Raw genomic sequence first — 25617 nt, forward strand, 5'->3', positions numbered from 1 at the left:
TAGTGTTATCACTCAGCAAAAAAGAATCACTCAGTGTCAAAGAATTTTTTTCCTTACCTGTGTGAACCTGCGGTGCTTGCGTGACACTCGTTGGTTTTTGGGTTTGACGGACAGTTTATGTTTGGCAGCAGTGTTGTCCAAGCGCGGCGCGGACTGGGGAACAGCGTCTAGGTTAATTGATTCGATCGTACCAGGGGGAGGAGGCCGCTTTGAACGAGGGGATTTCACAGGGGTCCTGTAGTGAGCCACATCACGGGCAGCAGATGAAACCTAAATATGAAAGTGTAAAGTAATTACATTAAAAAATCTCTTAAACCATGAAATAAATATTGATATTTAAGTGACAATATGAAATATAGTCAAATATATGTGGACACCTGACCATTACACCCACATGTTGATCTGCCTCAAACTCTTACCACAAAGCTTGTATACGGTGTTTTTGTATGCTGTAACATGTTACCCTTCACTAAGAGGCACAAACCTGTTCCAGCATGACAAGTTTGAACACAGAACTTGAGTGTCCTGCACCAACCCCTGACCTCAAGCCCACAGAACACCTTTGGGATAAATCGAAAAACTGACAGCACCCCAGAACTCCTCACCCAACATCACTAATGCTGAATGATCAAAAAATCACCACCGCCACAATCCAACATCTAGCAGAAATCCTTCCCAGAAGAGTGAAGCACATTATAGCAGCAAACAGGGGAATAAATCTCTAGCACATCAAGAAGCACATGCGTGTGATAATCAGGTGTCCACAAACATTTGGTGTACCACAGATCTATTAGCTGTACATTTTTGTTGTACACGACTCTTCTTTCAACATCCTTTTTCTTACATTTTCCTTGGCTTCGGCGTCCTGTGGTTCTGGCTCCACCTGTGCCAGGACTCGCAACGGACTTCTTGGTGCCTCCTCCTCATCTGAACTACCTTCATCTCCTTCACTTTTCCTCAGTGAGGGAGGTCTCTGACCAAACTTTATATTATGAGCTATCTGCCTCTGTAGGATTAAACACAGGGTAGAGAGCTCAGTTATATTATGAGGTAAATGAGGTAAGTGGTGCTAGATTATATTTGAATGCTAGTAGTAGTAAGACTATTCAATTATGTTTACTATTCAAAGTGTTGAGTAATTTTACACAGTGAGGCACAGAGCAAGGTAGCATTGCTGCCCCCTAGCTCCAGGGCCCTGGGGTCGAACCCGAGCTGGGGTTACTGTCTGTGTATATACTCCATGTGCTTGTGTGGGTTTCCTACGGGTTCTCTGGTTTCCTCCCACGTCCCAAGGACATGCCGGTAGGCTGAATTGCCTCTAAGTGTGAATGAGTGTGTGTGTGAATGATGTCTGGTTCTGACACCACAGCTAACAAACACCTTCTGACCAATCAGATTTGAGAAAATATTATTATTAAATAATATATTATTTAGTTAATACTAAAGCTTTATACAGAGCCACTGGTATCAACACTTTGTAAATGTTAATACGTTTTCAGCCATGAGAGTTTCTTCAGTACATGAAGACTTTGCACTTTCTGGATTCTAGGTTACACAAGATGCTGTACTTGTATGTCTTATTAACATCCTGAACTAGAAAAGAGGTTTCATACTGACCGCATCACACCATCAGTCATTGATCTTCTGTAACCAGCGTGTCCAGAGCTGTTGTAAATATGTGTTTGCACTTATTATATTCATCCATATAAGAGAATCATTATATTCACTTACTTGTAGGTTCCTGACTTTGTCTGAGACGTTCTCTTGAGACATGGTCAATTCTGGGCAGGGCTGCTCTACAGAATCCTCAGGGATGAAGATGCTCTCGTGTGAAAAAGCTCGAGACCCCAGGGGATTTAACTCTCTGCACACACACACACACACACACACATATAGAAATGTTTAGTTCTAAATGTTGCTTTAACAAAGCAAATTACAACCCAATTTTATTACTGTTTACTAATATTATACTAATATTTAATCATCATCATTGCCTGGAATTTAAATTGATTCTAAATTAGTATTTAGGTGAGAAAAAAGCCTTATGCTGATGCTTCATAAAAGTAAACATTATGATGAAACATAACAGTATTTTTCTCAGTGAATTTCATTTCATTCTTTTATTTATAAATAACATTCCTGCCAGCTCTTAACCTCAGATGCTGTTTGGATTCGTCCAGGCCTGAGACCACCCCATTGCACACGTCACTGGTGGAGTGGCTGGGTTTCAGTTCAGGTTCCTCGAACCCCCGCTCTGTCTCCCTCCTCCTCTTCCTCCCAAACAGGCGGCGGAACGGCTGGAATTTACCTGGCCGCCGCCGGTCTGTAAGACGGAAAATAGATATCATCATCATCATCATCATCATCATCATGTGATGAAACAGACAATTTTAGTTCTGTGATTGTGAGGGAAGTGTGAAGGTGTGAAGGTATGAAAGTGCATCAGTAGTCAACTATTTCACACAAAACACACACACACACACACACACACACAAACGTGACTCATTAGGCATGCCTAATACAGACGCAGACAATTATAACATAACACACGCATACTTTTGATGTTCTTTTTTTAACATGAGCAGCACGTCATGATTCATGTTAATTCATTCCGATAGCATACGATTTCATGCTTTAAAATACTTTTCTGTGTTTTTATGCTGTTTGTATCTGTTCAGTGTAATTAGACAAGAACTATACTTCAGTTTCAAAGCAGCTCAGTAAGTGAGAAAAGCTCTGAGTAAATATACTTCAAGTCTGGTTTCCAACTGCATATCATCCATCCATCCATCCATCCATTTTCTGTGGCATTTATCCTACACAGGGTCACTGGGAGCACATCCTTAGGGCACAAGGTGGGGGACACATTGGACAGGGTGCCAACTCATCACAGGGCACAATCACACACACACACACACACTATAGACAGTTTAGAGAATCTAAAAGACTTGGAGGAAACCCCGAAGCACAAGGAGAACATGCAAACTCCACACACACACAGGCCAGAGATGGGAATCGAACCCCTAACCTCAGCGATGTGGTTGATGATACAAAACATGCTCAGAATTTAATAACTGACAGTAGAAAGATGCTCATGAGAAGGTTGGAATAAAGAAATCTATAAATCAGACAGACAACTTGTTACTAAATGTAGAAACAGACGGATGTATCTTAAACGTTTCAGTCAAAGGCAAAGGTTTACGGACACCCAGGCTAAAGACATTCAGAGTGAATTATTCACAACTCCACACATTTCATATTACCGTCCATTTCCTTTTTTGAGGACATTAAAGTGTCTGCTTTCTTTCCATGAGAGGGCATTTTAAAATAATGGCAAGGATGCAAGATATATTTTCCATTTTTATCTATCAGACTTTCTGTAGGTTGGTTTACATTCACACTTTAGTTAGTATTTGGTGGTGTCTTCCTTCAATTCCACACAATGTTCTGTTTGTCAGCTCCTCAGACACTTTTTCCAGTTTTCATTTTTTGTCAGGTCTCTGTGAAAGCCACTCCAGTACTTTTACTTTGCTGTCTTTAAGGCAGAGCACCACACATACACATGAATATTCGAACCATAGACCCTGGAGCTGTAAGAGAGAGGGCAATGCTGCCCACTGCACCACCATGATTAAAATGAACCGAAATGTACAAAGGAAAATCTCAGTGCACAATGTATTCTTGCTCTGAAAACAGATTCGGGGTTAAGAACTATGAGTAACGTCTTACTCATATAACGAATTGTTAAATGTTATGTTTAAAATTTATTACGTTCTTCAGTGAAGAACCACGGGAAGTGGAGATATGTGTGCTTTATAGATGGACATTTTGTTTTAAACAGAAAAGCGCTGGCGGAGGTTCGGCCCATTTGAGTGAAGTGTATCTAATATATATACAGTATTTTATGTCCTCAGATTTTGTAGAGCAGATATACAGAATGCTCTGCCGAGCTCTGTCGTACATTTATTCATTTCATTATCTACATTTTTACTGAATAAATGTACACTTTATTTTCAGTTATTGTTCTTTATTATAACTCTAAAGTCCAATTAGCTAGATCAGTTTATTTTATAGGTTGTGTATACACCGATCAGGCATAACATTATGACTACTGAGAGGTGAAGTGAATAAGACTGATGATCTCCTCATCATGGCACCTGTTAGTGGGTGGGATATATTAGGCAGCAAGTGATCATTTTGTCCTCAAAGTTGTTGTGTTTTGGATGCAGGAAAAATGGACAAGCGTAAGGATTTGAGCGAGTTTGAGGAAGGGCCAAACTGTGATGGCTAGACCACTGGATCAGAGCATCTCCAAAACTGCAGCTCTTGTGGGGTGTTCCCGGTCTGCAGTGGTCAGTATCTATCAAAAGTGGTCCAAGGAAGGAACAGTGGTGAACCGGAGACAGGGTCATGGGGGACCAAGGCTCACTGACGCACGTGGGGAGTGAAGGCTGGCCCGTGTGATCCGATCCAACAGACGAGCTACTGTTGCTCAAATTGCTGAAGAAGTTAATGCTGGTTCTGATAGAAAGGTGTCAGAATACACAGTGCAGGACGGGTCAGGGCTGTTTTGGCGGCAAAAAGGGGACCAACACAATATTAGGTATCTGGTCATAATATTCTGCCTGATCGGTGTATTTAATTCTTATTAGAACAAAGAACATAAAGTACATTTTATAGCCCCTGGCTTGCTTATTAACGACAAACCTTTTTCATCATTTTTTATTCAAAATTTTTACACTGAGGCAAGGACCATTATGTAAAGCTCTTTAGAAATAAAATTGAGTTGAATTGAATTTATAAAGCATTTAGACAGTGTTGTAAGTTCCACAAACTGACAGAGCGGTTCACCTCTGCCCCCCAGCACCAACATTTCCATATCACATCTATTACATGTTACTGAACTAATTACCATGCAATAATCTGCCCCTTTGTTTGCTGGGGTAATTTGTGGTGTCTCTTGTTTCCTTGTTGAGTTTCGTGATCTGTTGTATTACAGGGTGAAGTATTATGTATACCAGGAACTAACCATTGCCTAGTTTTTTTCCACGTGCCTTAAAACTGGCTGTAGTGTGTTGACCTTCATTATAATGGCTTTTTAACAAAATGTGAAGAAAACGCTTTACTATTTAGATGAATATAATGAAATAATCATTGTGTATAGAGCGTAATACATTTTTGGATAAAGCTTATACAAATGTGGCACAAAACGCGTTACTGATGATCATGTGAAAAATTTCTTTAGACCCTTTATACTGTATATAAATAGAATAAAACAGGAATTAAAGTAAGATATCGCTTACTGAGCATATTTAGAAGGATTGTGCTATTTCAATATATTTTAACACACCAATTTACTCATTTCGTATTGAATTTATCTGAACACAAGTAATTTATTATCCTATTTAACACAAGCTCTGCGTTACGATCGCAACAGTTGTCGCAAAGTGATGGCATGATTATTTAAATAATTGATTTAATTGACTAAATTATTTAACGAACCCATTATTTTGCACGTTCTCAGCTCGGCCCCTCTTCATCCGCTGAAGTTAATTAAATCTGAAGTAAATTAGATGATTTATTTTATCAACCTAAAGTCATTTTCCACGGCAGTCGAATGTGTCTACAATTCAGTTCACTGAGGATCTTTAAGACAGAAAGTGTTTTTCAAGATCCCGCCCCACTTCTCTTGCTAATAAGTCTCATATTTAATGTCAGATATGTATTCATGTAAACTATTTGAAATGAAATTACATTGAGAAAAAAATATTTGACCTACCACTGACAACAGAGTTTTCACAAAACTTTCACAGCTACCGGGAAATCATACTGTGTGACTGTTTCCATGTAACAGGGTTAAATTAAAGATAAGAGAAGGACCTTTGGTTTCTTCTATGAGTCTGCGTGTGGCATCGAATTATGTTCAATCATAAACCCCACAGAGATGGACAGATAAGAGTCTAGTTCAGATGTCTGCATTTGCATATGTGTGCACGTGTGTGTGTGTGTGTGTGTGTGTGTGTATGTGCGATCTTTTTCATTCCAGGGCCACTCTACACCACTGACACGGTAAATGCGTTTAGGGACCTGGGTGGATCTGTTACAGGCTAAAAGTGGAAAGAAAGTGTAGAGTTACAAATTGTGTTTTACTACACAAAGGCCGTGTGGAAGAATGACAACAGTGTCAGTGATTCATGTGTGTTTGTGATGTTCTGCTTGTGGCGGATCTCTTAAATCAACGCTCCAAGTCGCTTTGTTTCTGTAACATTGCCGCTTTTCATTCTTTATACACTTTTCATTTAACTGAAGCTGTCTTTCTTTCTTTCTTTCTTTCTTTCTCTTCTGATAAAGACTTGTGTTTCTCACAGTTCTTTGAGCCCCTCCGTCCCACCCTTATGCATCTATTTATCTACCTATTTACTTTATTTATTTATGCCTACTGTGATTAATGACTTTTAGTTAATTTTTGTAATAAGTTCTCCATATGAAATCAAATATCAAACTATCTCTCTCTCTCTCTCTCTGTGTCTCTCTCTGTCCTCTGTCTCTCTCTCTATCTGTCTCTCTCTCTTTCTCTCTCTCTCTATCTGTCTCTCTCTTTCTCTCTCTCTCTCTTTATTGCTCTCTCTCTCTTTCTCTCTCTCTCTATCTGTCTCTCTTTATCTCTCTCTGTCTGTCTCTCTCTGTCTGTCTCTCTGTCTGTCTCTCTTTATCTCTCTCTCTGTCTCTCTCTGTCTGTCTCTCTTTATCTCTCTCTCTGTCTCTCTCTGTCTGTCTCTCTGGCTGTCTCTCTTTATCTCTCTCTCTCTCTCTCTGTCTGTCTGTCTGTCTCTCCCTCTCTCTCTCTCCTGTCCCGCTTTCACAATCCAGTGCTGCAGGCATGTTCGGTCACTGAGGCGTGGAAGTGGACTGGACAGCACTCAGCCAGGAGAGAGGGGTTTTGGAGCCGCTCGATGCGTCTGTACCACTCCACTCAATACTACATTACTACATAACAACCGGAGGCGTCTCACACTAATCCACACCATCATAAAATTACACAGAGACAAATCTACTGAACACCACCGAACATCTAAACTTAACACAGTGCACTTAGACCAATGATGAAGATAATGATCCATCTGAAATTATTTAAGGAATAGAAAAAGGAGGGGTCATGTTACAGTGCAACAGCAACACATACAGCACATATAGTCCACAAGACAAAAATAATAACACCATAAACCTGTCTAAAGGTTTATACAGTCGTGACTCTTAACCCTGTGTGGTTTTACCTGAAGGATTCGTCGACTGTTTATATAACACTACAGAAATGGGTCTGATGTCACCATTTACTTTAGAGATACAAGACATTTGTGTGGGAAAACATTTTTTTAAAACTTATCAATGGAAATTTCACCCCTAGATGGCTTGGTAAAAACTGAAATACTTACAAAACACTAGAAATCCTTGAGTGTCTACTCTCACATAAAGCATTAGCCACCACTGTGGAGTGTGACATGACAAAGACATTTCCTACTGAACACAAGCACCACAAAACAGGCACAAATATCATTTTTTGGCCTCTGGGGAAAAGAATGAATCCAAAACTCAACTCCACAGTGCATTACTGAACCTACAACTACAGTAACACTACAGCTATACTTCAGCTCAGCTTAGCTGGTACAGTAACACACTCATGCTCCCTCTATACTGGAGTCAAAGAACACTTTTAGGTTCCCGGTCATCATTACTGTCTGAATCATCAAGCTTTTAAAATCAATCGAGGTCAAATCAAGTTAAAATGTCAATGATATTTGCTGACTTATCGAAATTAATTCCTTAAAAATGGTCAATTCTAATCTCGCTTTTTTTTTTTTTATCACAATGAAGACATTTTTAGAAATGAGGAAGTGCGGCCCGAATGTGAATGTACCAGTCCCAGCTGTGTTGCACTCAGTGTTGAATTTTAATGTGTCCTGCATTGTACGGAAACTATGGGCAAGGCAGAAGGACTTTGTTAGCACTGAACATGAGTCTTCCATGTAACAACAAACAAGCTATGGCCAAATACCAATCCTAGGCTGTGTGGTTACCTGTAAGACACCAAACACACCTCAACGGATACAATGCACCGACAGTTCAAAAAACCACAGATTAGGATAACAGAAATAAATAATAGAATATTAGAAATGTACAGATCTATTCTGAAAAACTTTTTAAAGTTTTAAAGCTTGATGTCACACCAGCTGTGGGCAATGCACCATCATGCCACCAGAGGGCACGATGAAGTTTGAACACTTCTGAAACAGTACCTACTGCATTCAATTCAGTAGCTACTGCATACGATTCAGTACCTACTGTGTTTGATTTAGTACATACTGCATTCGACTCAGTACCTACTGTGTTCGATTCAGTACCTATTGCATATGATTTAGTACATACCGTGTTTGATTCAGTACCTACTGTGTTTGATTCAGTACCTACTGGATATAAATCAGTACCTATTGCTTTTGATTTAGTACCTACTGTGTTTGATTCAGTACCTACTGTGTTCGATTCAGTACCTACTGTGTTCGATTCAGTACCTACTGTGTTTGATTCAGTACCTATTGCATATGATTTAGTACCTACTGTGTTCGATTCAGTACCTATTGCATATGATTTAGTACCTACTGTGTTTGATTTAGTACCTACTGTGTTCGATTCAGTACCTATTGCATACGATTTAATACCTACTGTGTTTGATTCAGTACATACTACATATGAATCAGTACCTATTGCTTTTGATTTAATACCTACTGTGTTTGATTCAGTACATACTACATACGAATCAGTACCTATTGCTTTTGATTTAGTACCTACTGTGTTTGATTCAGTACATACTACATACGAATCAGTACCTATTGCTTTTGATTTAATACCTACTGTGTTTGATTCAGTACATACTACATACGAATCAGTACCTATTGCTTTTGATTTAGTACCTACTGTGTTAGATTCAGTACCTATTGCATATGATTTAGTACCTACTGTGTTCGATTCAGTACCTACTGTGTTTGATTCAGTACCTATTGCATATGATTTAGTACCTACTGTGTTCGATTCAGTACCTATTGCATATGATTTAGTACCTACTGTGTTTGATTTAGTACCTACTGTGTTTGATTCAGTACGTACTACATACGAATCAGTACCTATTGCTTTTGATTTAGTACCTACTGTGTTTGATTCAGTACATACTACATACGAATCAGTACCTATTGCTTTTGATTTAGTACCTACTGTGTTCGATTCAGTACCTATTGTGTTCGATTCAGTAGTTACTGCAAACGATTTAGTACCTACTGTGTTTGATTCAGTACATACTACATACGAATCAGTACCTATTGCTTTTGATTTAGTACCTACTGTGTTTGATTCAGTACATACTACATACGAATCAGTACCTATTGCTTTTGATTTAGTACCTACTGTGTTCGATTCAGTACCTATTGTGTTCGATTCAGTAGTTACTGCAAACGATTTAGTACCTACTGTGTTCGATTCAGTACCTATTGTGTTCGATTCAGTAGTTACTGCAAACGATTTAGTACCTACTGTGTTCGATTCAGTACCTACTGCAAACAATTCATTTAAACTTTCAACACGTCAAGGCAGGTGTTGTTAAGAAAGTACAGTTTAACCAGAAGGAACAAGGTTTAACACCTACATCACTTACACTCTGCTCTTTCACACCAGTTCTATTGAATTATGGGATTTCACAGTGTGCACTGGCTCCATACTGCAGAATCGTATTGAAGCAGTGAGACGTCTGGGTTTTTCTCCTGCTGTTTATGAACACAGAGAATTCAGACATTCTCCTTCTTTTGGCTTTTCTCCTACTGTGCAGTAGGGAAATAGGGATATTGGTACACTATGGACTATGGTCTCTTGCGAAGTCCTTATTATTCACCTGTTCACGCTTATAAATTCTGATCCATATGTATGATGACTTGATTTTCATGTAGAATCTTTCCCATGCATCCCAGTTTTCCCTGCTGAATTTGTGTATCTTTATTGCCTACTACTCCCTGGGCCTTGTCCTGATGTGGATTTGTGGATTGGATTGAGTCTGAACTCTGATATAAATCTCTGTGTATGAACCTGGCTTATTGTTGATGATTCCTTGATTTCTTTCAACAGACACCTTTTTCTTGCAAACGTATATCTTTTTTGTTTCCCCTTTCCCAGCTATTTGTATTTTATATTTCTGTGTAATTGACTTTGAGTAAGAATTTCATTGTATTGTGTAACCTGACGTTTTTTTTGAACATGACATTAAATGGCAATAAACCCTTGAATCATAAATCTCAATTATACTACAATGCAGCTATTAATGGCTCCCTAACTGCCTTATTTTGCTTAGCATAGCGTTCTTTCATCTAAACATGGAGCTGAACCTGTAAAAGATGACACTTTAAACTGAAATCATGGAAAGGCAATGATATTAGTGTCATAAGATGCACAGCATCACACCATACACAGCAACGGAATATACCGGAAGAGCACAGAGCACTGCACACAAGTCTCTGAATGGGTTTTTTTTGTAAGCTTTAATGAGCACTTACACCCCATCAGCGTCACACTCCTCTTAAAGAGACAGCGCTTTAATAAGGTAATTATCACCTTTAACTGCTCCATTTACCACAGTGACATAATTTGGGTTCGGGAGCGCTGTCTCTTTAAGACGGCTGCTCTGTTTACCTGGGCCTTCAGATACGGTTACTTCTACACGTGCGTCACGCTTAGCCTCCTTACCGTCCATCACCATGGTTATGGAGAGCTTTTTTTTTACCTGCATCAAAGGTAGAGAGTGAGGAGAAACATAAACACGTGGGAAATTTGTGCTGGATCTGGTGTGAAGAGAAGTGGAAGGGTTTGGATTTGGGGAATGTAAGGGGGGAGGTGAGGAAGATTAGAGGAAATGTGAGCTCTCAGTTGCTCAGGGAGACCATGATGCTGATGGCTCTCTCTCTCTCTCTCTCTTTCCATCCTTGCATTCTGCTGACACTTAACTACACTTTTTCCTCCTTTCATCTTTCAACTTACTAATTCCTCTCTTGCCACCGACTTCTTTACTTCACTTTGTTTCTCTTTATTCCTCCCATTATTCCTCCATCCCCGAGCATCCTGTCTCTCTCACGCTGTTTTATTGAAATGAAATATGCTCAAACATCTGTAATCAATTTCTCCTTAAACAAGCGGATCAAACCAAATGCAATTAACGTGTTACTGCTTTGGCAAGAGAGAACGGCAGAGAGAGAGTATTTGTTCAAGTTTGGAATTGAATTACAGGCTCAAGTTACACACCTCTGTGTGTGTGTGTGTGTGTGTGTGTGTAATTTAATTCCATCATACTGATAATACAGAAAGAAAGAGAGCTGTCATAAGATTATCTAGATCATTACTACATTATAGATAATGCTGATGTGCCTGTCGAGGGAGTAATAGCTAATTCGGATTAATGACCGGAGATGAAGATATTTATTTACTTAGTTATCAGCTTACGATACACAGATGCACACAAGCAGACACTGTGCTAAATCTTTGGCACATATAAAGAAACGGTGTGAAGCAGGGGTGTCCGATTTAATCCGGAAAGCTCCGGTGTATGCGTGAGTGCAGGTTTTCGTTCCAATCAATCAGAAGCCACACCTGAGGCTATTAAAAGCTTAAGATCAGCTGATTAAACAGGTGGAATCAGGTGTGACTCCTGCTTGATTGGAATGAAAACCCACACCCACACCGGACCTTTCCAGATTAGATCGGACGCCACTTGTGTAAAGCAAAGATGCCTATAAAAAGAATGATCTAAAACCTTTTCCACATAGAAAGCAACCTACTACAGAGGAATAAACAGTCCAGCATTAAATGAAGTCAATATTTGACAGGAGTGTGTTTCTTTGTGTCCTCATAAAGAAAGAACAATCTAACGTCTAACAGTTTTAACTTTGTGGGGACTTTTGGTAGGTTAGGTTTAGGTGTAGCATCACATTAATTCTCTGCATTAATAAAGGAAAATCCTCACAAGGAAAGAAAGACAAGTGTAATTATGAACATTATTAAATTATGCCCATTTACGTAAAATTATTGATTTTAAAAAGTGGCATGAATACAAAAATTCAGCAGAATGGGACAGGGGTAAATGATGTGGCCAGCCTGTGTTTGTGTGTGTGTGTGTGTGTATGTAATGTGTGTATTCTTGTAAACACTAAGGCACAGAGACAGCTTCAAAACCTGTGACATACTTCAAACCTCCATGTGGTTTTTTATGCAGCTCTCGGCTTCCTCTCCACGCGTTCATGGAGGGAAAACAACATAGCTGCCTTTATATTCGTCTTTTGTTAGTAACTGTGACGAGTGATCTCCCTCAAACAGTGTAAATAATCAGTGTTAGAGATTTACCAGTGAATATGTGTGTACTGTTTACTGCATAGTGAAACTCATTCACGGGTATAAAGTGATGCTGTGTTTACTGCTGATGCTGTGAGCAGCCATGTCGAGTTGATGAGCTCGTGGTGGAGGAGAGTGCACTGAGTTAAAGAGTATAAGTTCAGAGTTTTAAGAGTTTTTGCATTAAAACCGACCCTGAAACTGACAGATCAAAAGTCTCCAGACTCTATGGGAAAACTCTGCACCCGACAACCCTACCTATACAGCTAACTGAAGAAAGTCTGAACCACCAACCTGTTTTTCACATTTTTTTGAGAGATCCTCAAACAAACAAGTGTGCAGAGGCACTGACATTCATTTCTTGAAGAAGAAGTTGGAAGAAGAGGTCAAATTATTTATTAGGAGTACTGAAAGAGAGTGCCAGAGGCTCACTCGGTGAAAATACACTGATATAAAACGTCTCCTACAGTACAGAGTGAAAGTTTAATAGGTTATACAACTTATCTGCCTTGTGCCAGAATGTTATATTGAATGTATAGCGTTTCTCTGTGACTGTTAAAGATAAAGACTGTGTTTGATCCATCCATCCCTCTATCCAACCATCCCTCCATCCATACATTATACATCTATCTGTGCTCTGTAGAACTTCAACACATGGATCCAGAGTCAATCCCAGGGGGCTCAGGGCATATGGTAGAGAACACCCTGGGCAGAGTACTAATCCTTCACAGTGCACACACACACACACACACACACACACACACATCAGACAACCGAGTGATGCTAATCAGCCTACAACATATGTCTTTGGACTAGGGAGGAAACCAAAGAATCTGGAGGAAACTCCTGCAACATGCAAACTCCACAAACACACACACACACACACACACAAACACACAGAAGCCCTGGAGGTGTGATGGTTTTGTGCCCCTGCAGTGCAGTATTCTAATAATATGAAATATACATACACTGTATCAGGACATTCATTTGATTCATTCAGTCATTCATTGAATGAGTTCTTCTTAGTGTGTATGTGTGTGTATGTGTGTGTGTGTGTGTGTGTGTGTGTGTGTGTTGCAGAAGCTGTGAATGGGATGACGCTGGAAAGCACAAAGTACAGCATGTGCTTCAGATTTAGAAACAGATCTTCGGTCATACAGACAGATGCACACACACACACACACACACACACACAGCTGCAGCTTTGTGGCTAACAGAAGCATGATTCACTTCAGCCTACAAACTCAGCTTCATGCAGCATGCAGGAGCACACTAATCTTAGCTGGGTTTTTTCCCTCTTTCTGCCTTTCTTGTTCCTCTAACAGGAAGTATAATTTTAACCCTTCGCCTTGTTCCTCAGTCTAAAAATGCCAAGACAGTCATGAACATTCTGAGCTAAACACGCAAAGCTGTGGAGGACAAACTGAGGACGGCACATCGCTCCTGCACAGCGGGCCGTCTTATGGCACTTCCTGACATTCCTGATAAGATATGCACCACACACACACACACACACACACTGTGTCTGGAACAGCAGAAGCGTAATGGCATCACTTTGTGAGTGTAGCGCAGCTCCGTTAGTCAGCAGTTTTGCTCTAATGAAAGCATTCAGTAATTCTGCAGCTCTGTTTATCCACAACTGGCTTACATCTGTAGAGCACTGCATACAATACACCAGGTAAATAGAGCAACACCTTAAATTCGTTTTATGTTAATTAAATCATTCATCTAGCATTTAAATAAAAGCCATTTATCAATTCATTAAATTCGACATCATTTTGTTCAACAAATGAAATGTGATTTTATTTTGTAGAATTTATTGATCATTAAAAAAAATAAAATAAAAGTTATTAATTAATTATTAATTATTAATTACTAATTAAATTTCACATTATTTATTTTTTTAACAAATTTAATTAAATGTGATTTTATTTTAGTATTTGGTGATCATAAAAATAAATAAATAAAGAAATAAAGAAATAAAACGGACCTAAATATATGATGTCATGCTGAATTTGGAGCTGAACTACGTTACCCATCAGCCCCAGCAAGTCACATGACCATGTTCCATGTTGCTGATCACCTCATTAAGACTCCGATTTACATTCTAGTTTCCGTGTGTTTCGTTGTCAAGTGTTGTGTCGTTGTGTTGTTTATCATAAATTATTATAATAATAAATTATAATTTATTAATAAATTGTCTGCACTTGCCTCATATTTCTGTGACACTTGTGTGTTACATCTACCTACTAGTTTAAAACTGATCTCGACCGTTTTGACGCCTGTGTCCACTCGCAGATAAAGTCACACACTTCGGCTTGTGAACTGCTGGCTTTCACAGTAGAAGCTGTCTGATGTTACTGCACTCACTCCCTCACTTCCTTTCAGTAGCTGTTTACCCTACTCAGGGCCACGGTGGATTCTGGAGTCTGTCCTGGGAATACTAAGCGGAAGGCAGGAAAATACCCTGGATGAGACATCGGTCTCCGTCTCAGAGCACCGTGTGCACACGCAATCACATATTTAGCAATCAGGCATGTTTTTGGATTTAGGAGGAAACCCACAGGGACACAATGAATATACAGATAGGATTGTCCCGGGGACCTTGGAGCTGTGAGGACTTGCTCTGCTTGATATGACTATATTTGGGGTCATTTTATAAAAATTACTTCTGCAAGATTCAAGGAGTTAGCTATATTAATATTTATTTGATATTCCTGATTAAGCACTAGCTGGTAAGGTTAGCTGTCTCATTCTGTGTATTCCTGCCTTGTGTCCAGTGTTCACAGGTTACCTTTTTTATTGTATCACTGACTTCTTTTTTAGCTTGCTAATCTTGTCTAGCTAGAACTACACAGAGACATAACATTAACATTAGCATTATCCACCTGCTTATTATTGTGTAGGTCCCCCTTGTGCCTCCAAAACAGCTCTGACACTGTGATACACTGTGTCTTCTGACACCTTTCTATCAGAGCCAGCATTCATTTCTACAGCAATTAGTGCTATAGTAGGTCTTCTGTGTGGATCTGACCAGATGAACTAGCCTCCTCAAGTGCGTCAGTGAGCTTATGACCCTGTCTCTGGTTCACTGGTTGTTCTTCCTTGGAGTAATTTTGGTAGGAACTAACCACCACACCACCAGGAACGCTACACAAGACCTGAAGCTCTGACCCAGTCATCACAACTTGCTCATTTTTCCTCCTTCCAACATCAACCTCAAGCTGTGAGGGAATGTGGTAGCTTAGTGGTTAAGGTGTTTTGGGTTCCTGAGCACAAGGTTGTGCGTTCAAATCCCAGGTGAACCAAGCTGCCACTGCTGGGCTCCTAAGCAAGGCCCTCCATTGAATAAAAAAATTTGATAAAATGTAAGTTTCTCTGGATAACTGTGTCTGCCAAATGCCATATATACGTAGAACTTGCTGTTTAATATATCCCACCCACTGTAACAATATAATCAATATTATTCACTTCACCTGTCAATGTTTGTTTTTTCATGTTACGGCTGATCTGTGAATATTTGTGACAATTCTGTGTAGCTTGTTCTTCTGTCTCCATCTGAGCTAATGTGGCATGCTGGCATTCCCTTTCTCACATTTCTGCAGATAATAAATCGTTCAGTTAATCTGTCCCCTGTGGCCAGATGCTCCATTTTTAGGGAAGCAAAATGTATTGGAGTGTGAAAGTGTATGATTAATATGGTTTTGCTTATTCCTTTGGACTAACAGTCTATAAGATAACGATGTACTCTTCTTCTGAATCGCTGTGCTTCAGACATCTTCACTAACATCAGGACATGTGAGTGTGACATCGGTGTCCGAACACGGATTTTCTTTTTCAACAGAAGCATATTATTTTTTTCCTTCATGAAGTTGAGAAAAACATGAAAGAGCAGCAGTCTATGGAAAAACCAGCAGTTCTCTAAAACAGTGCAAATTTGGCAGGCTTGAATGGAGAGGACAGTAACCTTAGCGCTGTAATCTGAGACGTACCACGCACATCCGCCGTGACACGCCCTCCACGCTTCCCCGGACCGCCGAGTCCATGTGCTTCTAACTTTGGTTTTAGTTTTCTCCATCCTTTAATCTTTATTGATTGTTTTGCCTTTTATAGAGTTACATAAGTACATATATTCAATGCTTATGTACATGTTTCGTTGTTGTGTTATGATTTCTACTTGATTTCTTCATCTTGTATGATTATTTTGAATCATTTGTTAAATGTTAAACACTATTCTTTGGGGTGTTTTCCCCATAAAACATTAAAAGCTAGAATTATCATTACTCTTTTCCTAATCGCAGTTCATGCGTCTCAATCAGCTCTAGTTCACTAGTCAGGGCACTGATCAGGGAGTCGAACATTTTCAGTTCTGTCTCTTTCTCAGTCTCGCTCCCGGAAAAATCCCATAATGCACTGCAAAAAACCAAGGAGCAACGAAGCTCGCCTTGTTGCGTTCCTGTAAATGACACCATGTTTTCTGCAGTTTTACAGCTGGAAAAAATCGGAGGACAAGCGAAACCAAATCATCTGTAAGTAGCTTGGTATCGTTGTTGTTGCTCTCGAATGATTGCTTACTTTAGTCAATTTCATTTGCTGTTCTTTATACTGTTTGAGTCCATCAGCTTTTAAGTGTTAACGATTTAAACAAGATTGCTCTAGACAGCCTACGGCCCTGCTTGAACTTCTATGACAGAAACTTTTATGATTATCACATTTATATGATGCATAAAATTAAAATCTTTGGGTTTTTACAGTGACTGTCTCCAGAAATTCATCAGTGTCCCAATGTGCAAAGTCAGAATCCTTACCAGAGCCCCACCTCATGTACTCTGGATACGGACTCACTACCTTGGGAGCTAGAGAGCTGATTGAGATGAACCCATAGTGCTGAAACACTTTATACCGTAAAAAAAAAAAACCAAATACTGTTTATTTAGGGGCAAGACTGTAAATTAAAACGATGCATTTTATCTTCTTACATCTGCTGTTAGATTTGAATATAATATTGATAATAAGGTCAGTTAAGACAGAACTTTTCTTTTCTTTTATTATAATAGCATTTTGTGGGGTTTTATTAAAACGTTAATAGATAGAATTGACAGAAAACTCGAATAGAGTTTTCCTCAGAGCTTAAAGTTAGCATAATATATATATATATATATATATGAGTTAGTTTAGCAGCTAGGAACTCACTGAGAAATCATCATGTGAAGTAATCATTCCAGTAACGTGAACAATAAATTTATATCAATGCACGCTTCCTAATTCGTTATTATTTCTATAGTACCAGCTCACACACAGAGGCTTTAATCAACAGACGCTTTACGTAGTAATCTAAAGCTACGTTCACATACACAGTGATTTTATTATTTTTTTTATCTCTGTCAGTCTTCGGCCGCTGTACTAGATAGTCGTCAATAGGCGGTCGTACTACTGGTTGCCATAGTAACAGCGTTTATCAGTGGGCGGAGCTAGTAGCATTCCAAATCTCTGTGTTCTCACTGCTAATATGAATGATTCTAGAGGGGGATTTCGGTGTTTGTGTATAAAAGTCAGCAGTGTTTATATATATTATATCATATGAGATGAAGGAGAAGCAGTCAGGAGTTTTCTGTTGCTTCCCCTGCTGCTACATTTGACCTATATTTTAAAAAACAACAACAGCAAGACACTGCTGACTAACACATGTCTCACATGTAAACGTCGCAGCGGAGCGGCTTTCCAGCGTATGAGCAATGCTGTAGCAAGCAGGCGTACATAGTGATGCAATGCTCGGTGCGTGGAAGTGCACCTTTACCTAATTTAGCAGCACAAGAAGAAAATGCCGCATACCACTGCAGGAAAACTTTAGGGAACATGGGTTCGGTCTTCCGCGGGTGGCTTTAGAGTCACCTGTTGCTGCACCTTGACACTTAGGAGAGAAATATAACACAGCCTGTGAATCGGGTCTGTATGAAGGTCATGGGCTGATGTGTGATGACGGGGTTTATACAGTGAAACAGAAGCCCATGAGCCTTATGTGATACATCCAAAATATTAGGTAATGTATGGAAGATGATGATGATGATGATGATGATGATGGGTTAATTCTGGACTAGAATGAATAAGCTAACAGATCTGTAAGAACGGAATAAGATACTATAAGCTCATTTTGTCATTTCCACATTATTACGATAATGCTACTTTCATTATGCCATTCCAAAACACTATGAGGGAATGAAGATGGTGAAGAAAACAGAGGAAGCATTAAGGAAAGATCCATGCAACATTTAAATAAGAGGTTGCTATACAGTGTAGCTCTATGTACTTGGCCATTTTCTTCCCACAATAAAAACAGTCCTAAGTATAAACCTTGAAGAGCGATGGACCTTTTATATTAAAGCGGTTCGATAATTCAAAGACTGCGTAAGGTGAAATCTGTGCCATTACTTTCTCAGAACTGTATCTCAGCGTAGAGATGTTTTGAAATGACGTGTTTATGAATGAGATATCTGAGAAAAGATCATATATTTGGTCAAATTTGTGAAATAATTCATTCTGGAATGATGAAACACTTCAAGGAGAGGGAGGAGTTTTGCTGTTATGAAGACAAAATAACAGAATGCTGCTTTTGTTAAAATAATTGTATATTGTGTTTGAATTTGCTGTATATTCATGTCTAAGTAATAATAATAATAATAATATTAATAATAATTATTATTATTGTTGTTGTTATTGTTATTGTTACTATTATTATTATTATTAATAATAATAATAATAATAATAATAATAATAATAATAATAAAAGACCCCCTTAAATTATTCTTAACACAATAAAACTCTCTAACTCGGAGTAAAAGAAACCCATTGGATTCATTTAAAGAACCATTTTGGGGTTTCATATATAAACCAAGCAACTATTTTAGGTTCTATATAAACCATTCCACTTTTAAGAGCTAAGGATCACAAACATATACACACACACAAATACATACATACACATATGTACATTTAAAGCCAAACAATAATGACAGTACATGCAGAAAAACAGCAAATAAATAAAAAATAGCAGATTATAAACTAGTACAAATAAATGGATGTAACCTAAGGATACTGTACAATGTAAAATAATAAAGCATCCTGGATTTCTAACATTTCCACACTCTTCTATAACACAATAAAGAGACTCCCTTCCTCAGCTATTCATTTTAGATGTGAATTCGAAACTCCAGCGAAACCCACGGTAAAATCGCTGATGTGTTTGTGCGTGTCGTCGTTTTGTATCTCGAGCGCTTCAGTTAAACAGCAGCACAGGCTTGTGTGAGGATTTCTGAGTGGCAAGGCTGGTAAATAATAGCTGTCTCGGGAACAGAAGCGCATTGTGCTCTAACAGGCTACGCTACAGTCCTTTAGTGATGAACGCTTTAACATGTAGCAAAGGAAGCTGTAACACGGATGCAAGCTAGAAAAATGTAGGCTTACCTTCTTAGCGAATTATCCCAGTGAAAGGACATCTGTTAGCATGTGTGTGTGTGTGTGTGTGTGTGTGTCCATTCCACCTCCCTGCTGTTGTGTAACTGGGGCATTATCTGGAGTCAGGTGTCACTTTGCGACCTGAAGAGTGTGTGTGTGTGTGTGTGTTAGTGTTGGTCAACTCACACGTGCATCTTACTACACTTATAGTTACTTTACAAATATACAGACGTTTTTAGTGACTTTTTATATATTACGCTATATTTCAGTTTCAATATGCTTTATTTATTTTGAATTAGAATTATGTAAAAAGCAGTATAATAATAATAATAATAATAATAATGTAAAAACACTTGAGTAGGTATACTACATGCGTGTGCATTTTTCATGAGCAACAATGGATGTGTGTGTGTGTGTGTGTGTGTGAAAAGTGTGAAAAGTGTGTCTGTGTGCAGAGTTGTAAGCGTGAGAAAATACGAAAAGGAAATAATGTTCAGTATGTGCAGTATGTGTCCATGTATATTCATGAGCATGACCAAACTGAGAGAGAGAGAGAGAGAGAGAGGGTGGGTGATACTGAGGTGGTATGGTTTGGTTTCTACAGCCATCTCTGTTTCTGCTAACAGAATGCCACTCTGTTCCTCAGCCAGCTTCGCAAAGCAGGAGGAACAGATGGGCATTGATCATTTTAAACTGCCTGACTCACACAAAGACCAGAATTGTTGAAAAACTGTAAATATGTGTGTGTGTGTGTGTGTGTGTGTGTGTCTCATTACCGGGACGGGTCCTCATGAAGAGAGAAATACAGGACCAATTTAACCTCACGAGGACGTTTATCTGGTCTTCATTGGGAGAATGAAATGTTTACACACACACACACACACACACTTTTTATTTAAAAAAAAAAAGATAAACAAATCAAAATCAGTTCCTGAGATTACAGGATACTGTCACAGGTTTAGGTTTAGGTTTGGATTTAGCATGATCAGAAATTCATTAGCTAGCCCACGGAGTTCAGAGACAGACTGGTCATGTGACCTGCTCTCTTTCACAGAAAGCCTTCAACATTTCCCAAAGCGGGATTCATCTGTCTGATAGCCCTTGCAAATGACCAGCATGTGCCACGTTAGAACCGTTAAAAGGAGCTCCTGAGTAGCTTTTGAATAACACCAGCCCTGATCCTTTCTGATCTACGGTGCCTGAGAATGAGGCCATGATCTTTGACCGATTTCAGAGCTTCATTTCCAGCTAAAACACCACCTCAGGCATTGCCACAGAGCTTATTATATTTCACTGGATCATTCTCAAATTCTCCTGATCATAGACTTCATTTCGTCAAGCAAACTATTTTTTGGAGAACCGGACCGTGGGAGCCCGGACGCTTTCTTGGTGGACTGTCCTGTGCTTGACCTCTAGCCCTCTCTCGCCCTCACTGTAAACAAATGCTCATGCACCAGTTCTCAGCAATAGCCACCAGTGTACTAGTGCTAGTCTGAAGCTGTAACAACGTAAATAGTCACAAAACTAAATATGCAATTTTCACAGTTGTCTGTTCTACTGCCCTTTCTCACCGCGTCCATCGTTCTTAGACGCCATTCTGTTAACTCCTTAACACCAAAAAATGTGTAACAGACAACTGATTAAGCCTGCTTTCTTTATACTAACTCTGTGAGCTAGCCAGCCAATGAACAAGGCTGAAAAGTCTGTGCTGTTATACAATAATAACACCAACTTGGGGGGTGAGATATGGCACAACGTGCAGCGGAGTGCATTTAAGTCTCTAAAGTGCTTCAATTTTATATAACCGCATGGTCTTGGGTCTGTTTTCCGCTACACCACATCAAATCCATGCCGATTATAACGTTTTATTTGTTAATGAATGAAACATCGCACATTTTATTGGATTATAGTAAGATTTAATGTTGTGGAACATCAGAAAGACAAGTTAGTTCCTGTTCTTAGCCACAATATATCTGTGATATACAGTTGACCTGTACCAGCTTCTCTCTCTCTCTTTCTCTCTCTTTCCATATCTCTCTCCATCTCTTTCTCTCCATATCTTTCTCTCTCTCTGTCTCTCCATATCTCTCTCTCTCTCTCTCTCTCTCTCTCTCTCTCTCATCACAACATCATCCATTCATCCATCCATCTAACATTTTTCTGTAGCATTTATCCTACACAGGGTCTCTGGGGGTTTAAGTCTATCCCAATGGCCTCAAAGCGTGGTGGGGGAATGCGGTGCCAACTCATCACAGGACACACACACCATGGATAATTTGTTGATGTCATTCAGCCTCCAACTCATGTCTTTGGACTGTGGGAGGAAACCAGTACTGTATATCCAGAGGAAACCCCCCCGAAAGCACAGGGCGAAGATACAAACTCCACACACACAGGGAAGGGACAGGAATCAAACCTCTAACCCTGGAGGTGTGAGGAAAAACTACTATGCATTGATGATTATGTGAATCGTCCACTATACAAATCCCTGTGTATGAGCTGTTACTATAGAAACAATAACACTCAATATCAATCATGTTACAGCTGGAAGTGCTGTCCAAGCTGCTATACAAAACTACTGACCAATCAGATTCGAGAATTCAACCATGCTCTGGTGTTATCAAGCGATTCAGGTTAGCATTAAGAATTCATTAAATACGTGAATACGGACTACATTACAAATTCTTAGCATGAAGTATTGTATTTGCCCCCTCGACAACGAAAACAAGCTACCGCAACGATGCGCTATGATGTTCTCTCGCGTCTTCGATTTCACTCGATGAGGGTTTACACTCGAGGTGGGCTGCATGGGAGTTATATAACAGTATCTGCGCTCCACAGTATTGTAGTTTGTCCTTGTTTTTTAACATCCCTTTTATTCTGATTCGGAAACGAATATCTAGGAAAATATTTCCTACCGAGAGCGTACACAGTGTCCTCGGTTCACGGAGGCTGGGATGTTGTTATGTGCGAGAGAACAGACTGATGGATTTCATCTCTGCTGGATGGTAAGGTAGGATTCTGGGGTTCTTGTGTACTATCTGCTTGGTTCTGCTGAATGTTGAATTTAGTGTTCTGTTAAAGGATCTCTTGATACTCTGCCTGGTCAAAGACACAAAGTCACAGTTTGGATTTACATTAACAAATACTTCAGAGCCTAGGAGTGGTTCATTATCGCAGTGATTAATGTTAACGCTAGCGGCGTTTCTTTTAACCCTAACTGATGCAGTGTGTAGCTTCTCATTTCTTAAAACATCTACGTTGGAAGACGTGTCATGTGGTCGTGGGAAGGATGCCTCTGGGTGTCAAAAAGGGGCAAATTATTGGTCTGCATCAAGCAAAAAAGCCCCAAAAAAAGGAGATCATAGATGAAATCATGAAATCCAATGATTCTAAAAACAGGGAAGGATAACAGTGAAGTGTCAACAAATGTTTTGTCTTTAAAAAATCGATAATAGACCTCAGAACTATGTTTAATAGTGAAAAGTAAAAGCACACGTGCAATGTGGAGAGAACTTACAGGACCGGGACTGAACAGCTGTGCGGCCACAGGAAAGCCAGTGAGAATATTCGGAAACAATATGCAAGAAAAAGTAAAAATTGGACTATGGAAAAATGTGGTCATGTGGTCTGATGAGTCCAGATTTCAAAGCGATGGGCGATGGTCAGCACATGAAACGTAATGTGCTGTGCTCAGTTACAAGCGTACAGCCTGGGGTTGGTTCAGTCGGTCAGGTCTAATCTAGGTTCACCATTATACAACAATAAAATAAAATCAGGTGAATACTCTGATGTTTTGAAAGACCAGGTTATCCCAGTGGATTTCTTTCTTCCCTGATGGGTTCAGGGAGCATGAATCAGTCACCACAGAGTCCTGACTGCAGCCTCAGTGGACGTCTTTGAAAGTCTCCTGTCCTCAAAATGGCCAAAGAAGCATAAGGATGCAGAAACAATGCCACGATGAATGTTTTGATCATGGCATAATCCAAGCTACAGGCATCGGAATATCATAATACAGGTATAAGAAGGTTTGTAATCAAAAGTGGAATAAAGATCTCCTCCGAGCTGTGAATTGTATGCAGTGCTCTCTAACTGAGATATACACTATATAAAGAAAAGTACGCACACACCTGACCATCGCCCCCATATGTGCTTGTTGAACATCCCATTACTGATTTATTCCCACTTTTGCTGTTATAATTCGCTCCACTCTTCAGTGAAGGCTTTCCACTAGATGTTGGAGTGTGTCTGTTGGGATCATTCAGCTACAAGAGCATTAGTGAGATCAGACACTGATGTTGTAAGAGTGAGGAGATCTGGGGTTCAGTTGGAGTTCCAGTACATCCCAGTGGGGTTGAGTCAGAGTCAGGGCTCAGTGCAGGACACTCCAGTTCTTCCACTACAACCCTAACACACCATGCCTTGTTGTCTGGAGCTCGCTCTGAGCACAGGGGCATCGTCATGCGGGAACTGTGTTTGAGTGTCTTGGCTCCAGTGAAGAGAAATTTTAACGCAACGGTTTGAGGAAGAACGATTCTCTACAAACTTTTGGCCATTTATCAGAAAAAAAGGCTTCTGGATCTGGTCAAGCAGAAGGGAAAAACACACACTAAACCTTATTATTTTTTTTACTTTATAAGTGATAAGGGAGTGGAAATTTCACAAAGAGTTGGTAATGTGTGTGTGTGTGTGTGTTTAAATCCTTTTGTAGGAACTAAATGTTACCTTACTCATAAGGAACATGACATTTCAAGACACATTAGATGACACTTTAGTGCTGCTTTAGAGTCAAAATTAAAAAAAATAAATAAATAAAAAGTGTGTGTGTGTGTGTGTGTGTGCTCCCACCCATGTGCACATGCACAAACTTGTGGTACACTACAGCAATGTTCCGTGTTATAACACTAAATACCTTGCGCTTCAATCAAACTATTTGCCTTAAAAAGCTTCAGTGTTCTGTGCTCATAAACAGAAACATCAACTACAATATGATAGATTTTCATAATTTAGTTCAATTCTTAATTACCCCTTAACCCTAGATTAAATATGCAGGGACTGGATAATCAGTATATTGAGCAAAATGCTCCTGTGTGGGTTAAAATGAGTTTCCCTTCTTGAATCAGTCTCTCTGTGATGCTCTGGTTTTAAATAGTCATGAAGGAATCGCATGTGTTGCTTGGGTTCACTGCACTTCAAAGAGCGTAGTGATGCCGTCTTTGGCAGCAGGCTGCCATGTTTCATAACGCTGCGTCCCACAGGCATGTTGTAGAAATCTGAAAGCAATCTGACGACACCGCACACTCGGGAACGCAGACCAGCGCCGTAAACCCACAGACATACAGCACAGTCTATCACAGCACAGGAAATAGTGCGCTCATTCTGTTACAGAACTACAACGACGTTAAGAGATATCGTGATTGTTTACATAATTAATATGACGGCTCTTAAAGGGTTCAGAGATAAATCGGGGTCACACACATGGTCCAAATCTGCTGAAATTCACACAAGGTTCTTGTGTGCACTGAGGTTTAAGCCAGGAATGCCAGGTCTGTCACACACATGCCTTATTTTACAGTGTGAAGTGAAATATTTCAAAACTAACCATGTGATATCTTTGGCTAAACCAAAAAAACTCCTCCAGACAAAATGTGTCACCTTTCAAAACAACGGTCAAAAATGACTTTATAAAACGAAACTCAGTTACAGTCAATTATTCAAATAAGGAGAAATTCATTTCTCCTGACTAGCATA

The 25617-nt window shown here is 39.5% G+C and overlaps 1 protein-coding gene across 4 annotated transcripts in view; it reads right to left on the reverse strand.

Moving 5' to 3' along the window:
• The window catches only part of cracd (capping protein inhibiting regulator of actin dynamics), a 40197-nt gene that overhangs the window by 5497 nt on the left and 9083 nt on the right, over positions 1 to 25617 (reverse strand). The window contains exons 2-6 of one of the 4 annotated variants that reach the window (XM_058379162.1): positions 18247 to 18325; positions 2155 to 2323; positions 1732 to 1864; positions 845 to 1006; positions 58 to 270 (exon numbers count right to left, since the gene is read on the reverse strand). In XM_058379162.1, the coding sequence (XP_058235145.1) occupies positions 58 to 270; positions 845 to 1006; positions 1732 to 1864; positions 2155 to 2323; positions 18247 to 18325 (756 nt within the window). Of the gene's footprint in view, positions 1 to 57; positions 271 to 844; positions 1007 to 1731; positions 1865 to 2154; positions 2324 to 18211; positions 18326 to 19875; positions 20072 to 25617 lie in introns of those variants that run through there. The other 3 variants (XM_058379163.1, XM_058379165.1, XM_058379164.1) reach the window with 3 other exon arrangements.

The sequence above is a fragment of the Hemibagrus wyckioides genome, linkage group LG25 (assembly GCF_019097595.1).
Source record: "Hemibagrus wyckioides isolate EC202008001 linkage group LG25, SWU_Hwy_1.0, whole genome shotgun sequence".
In the NCBI taxonomy this organism is placed as follows: domain Eukaryota; kingdom Metazoa; phylum Chordata; class Actinopteri; order Siluriformes; family Bagridae; genus Hemibagrus; species Hemibagrus wyckioides.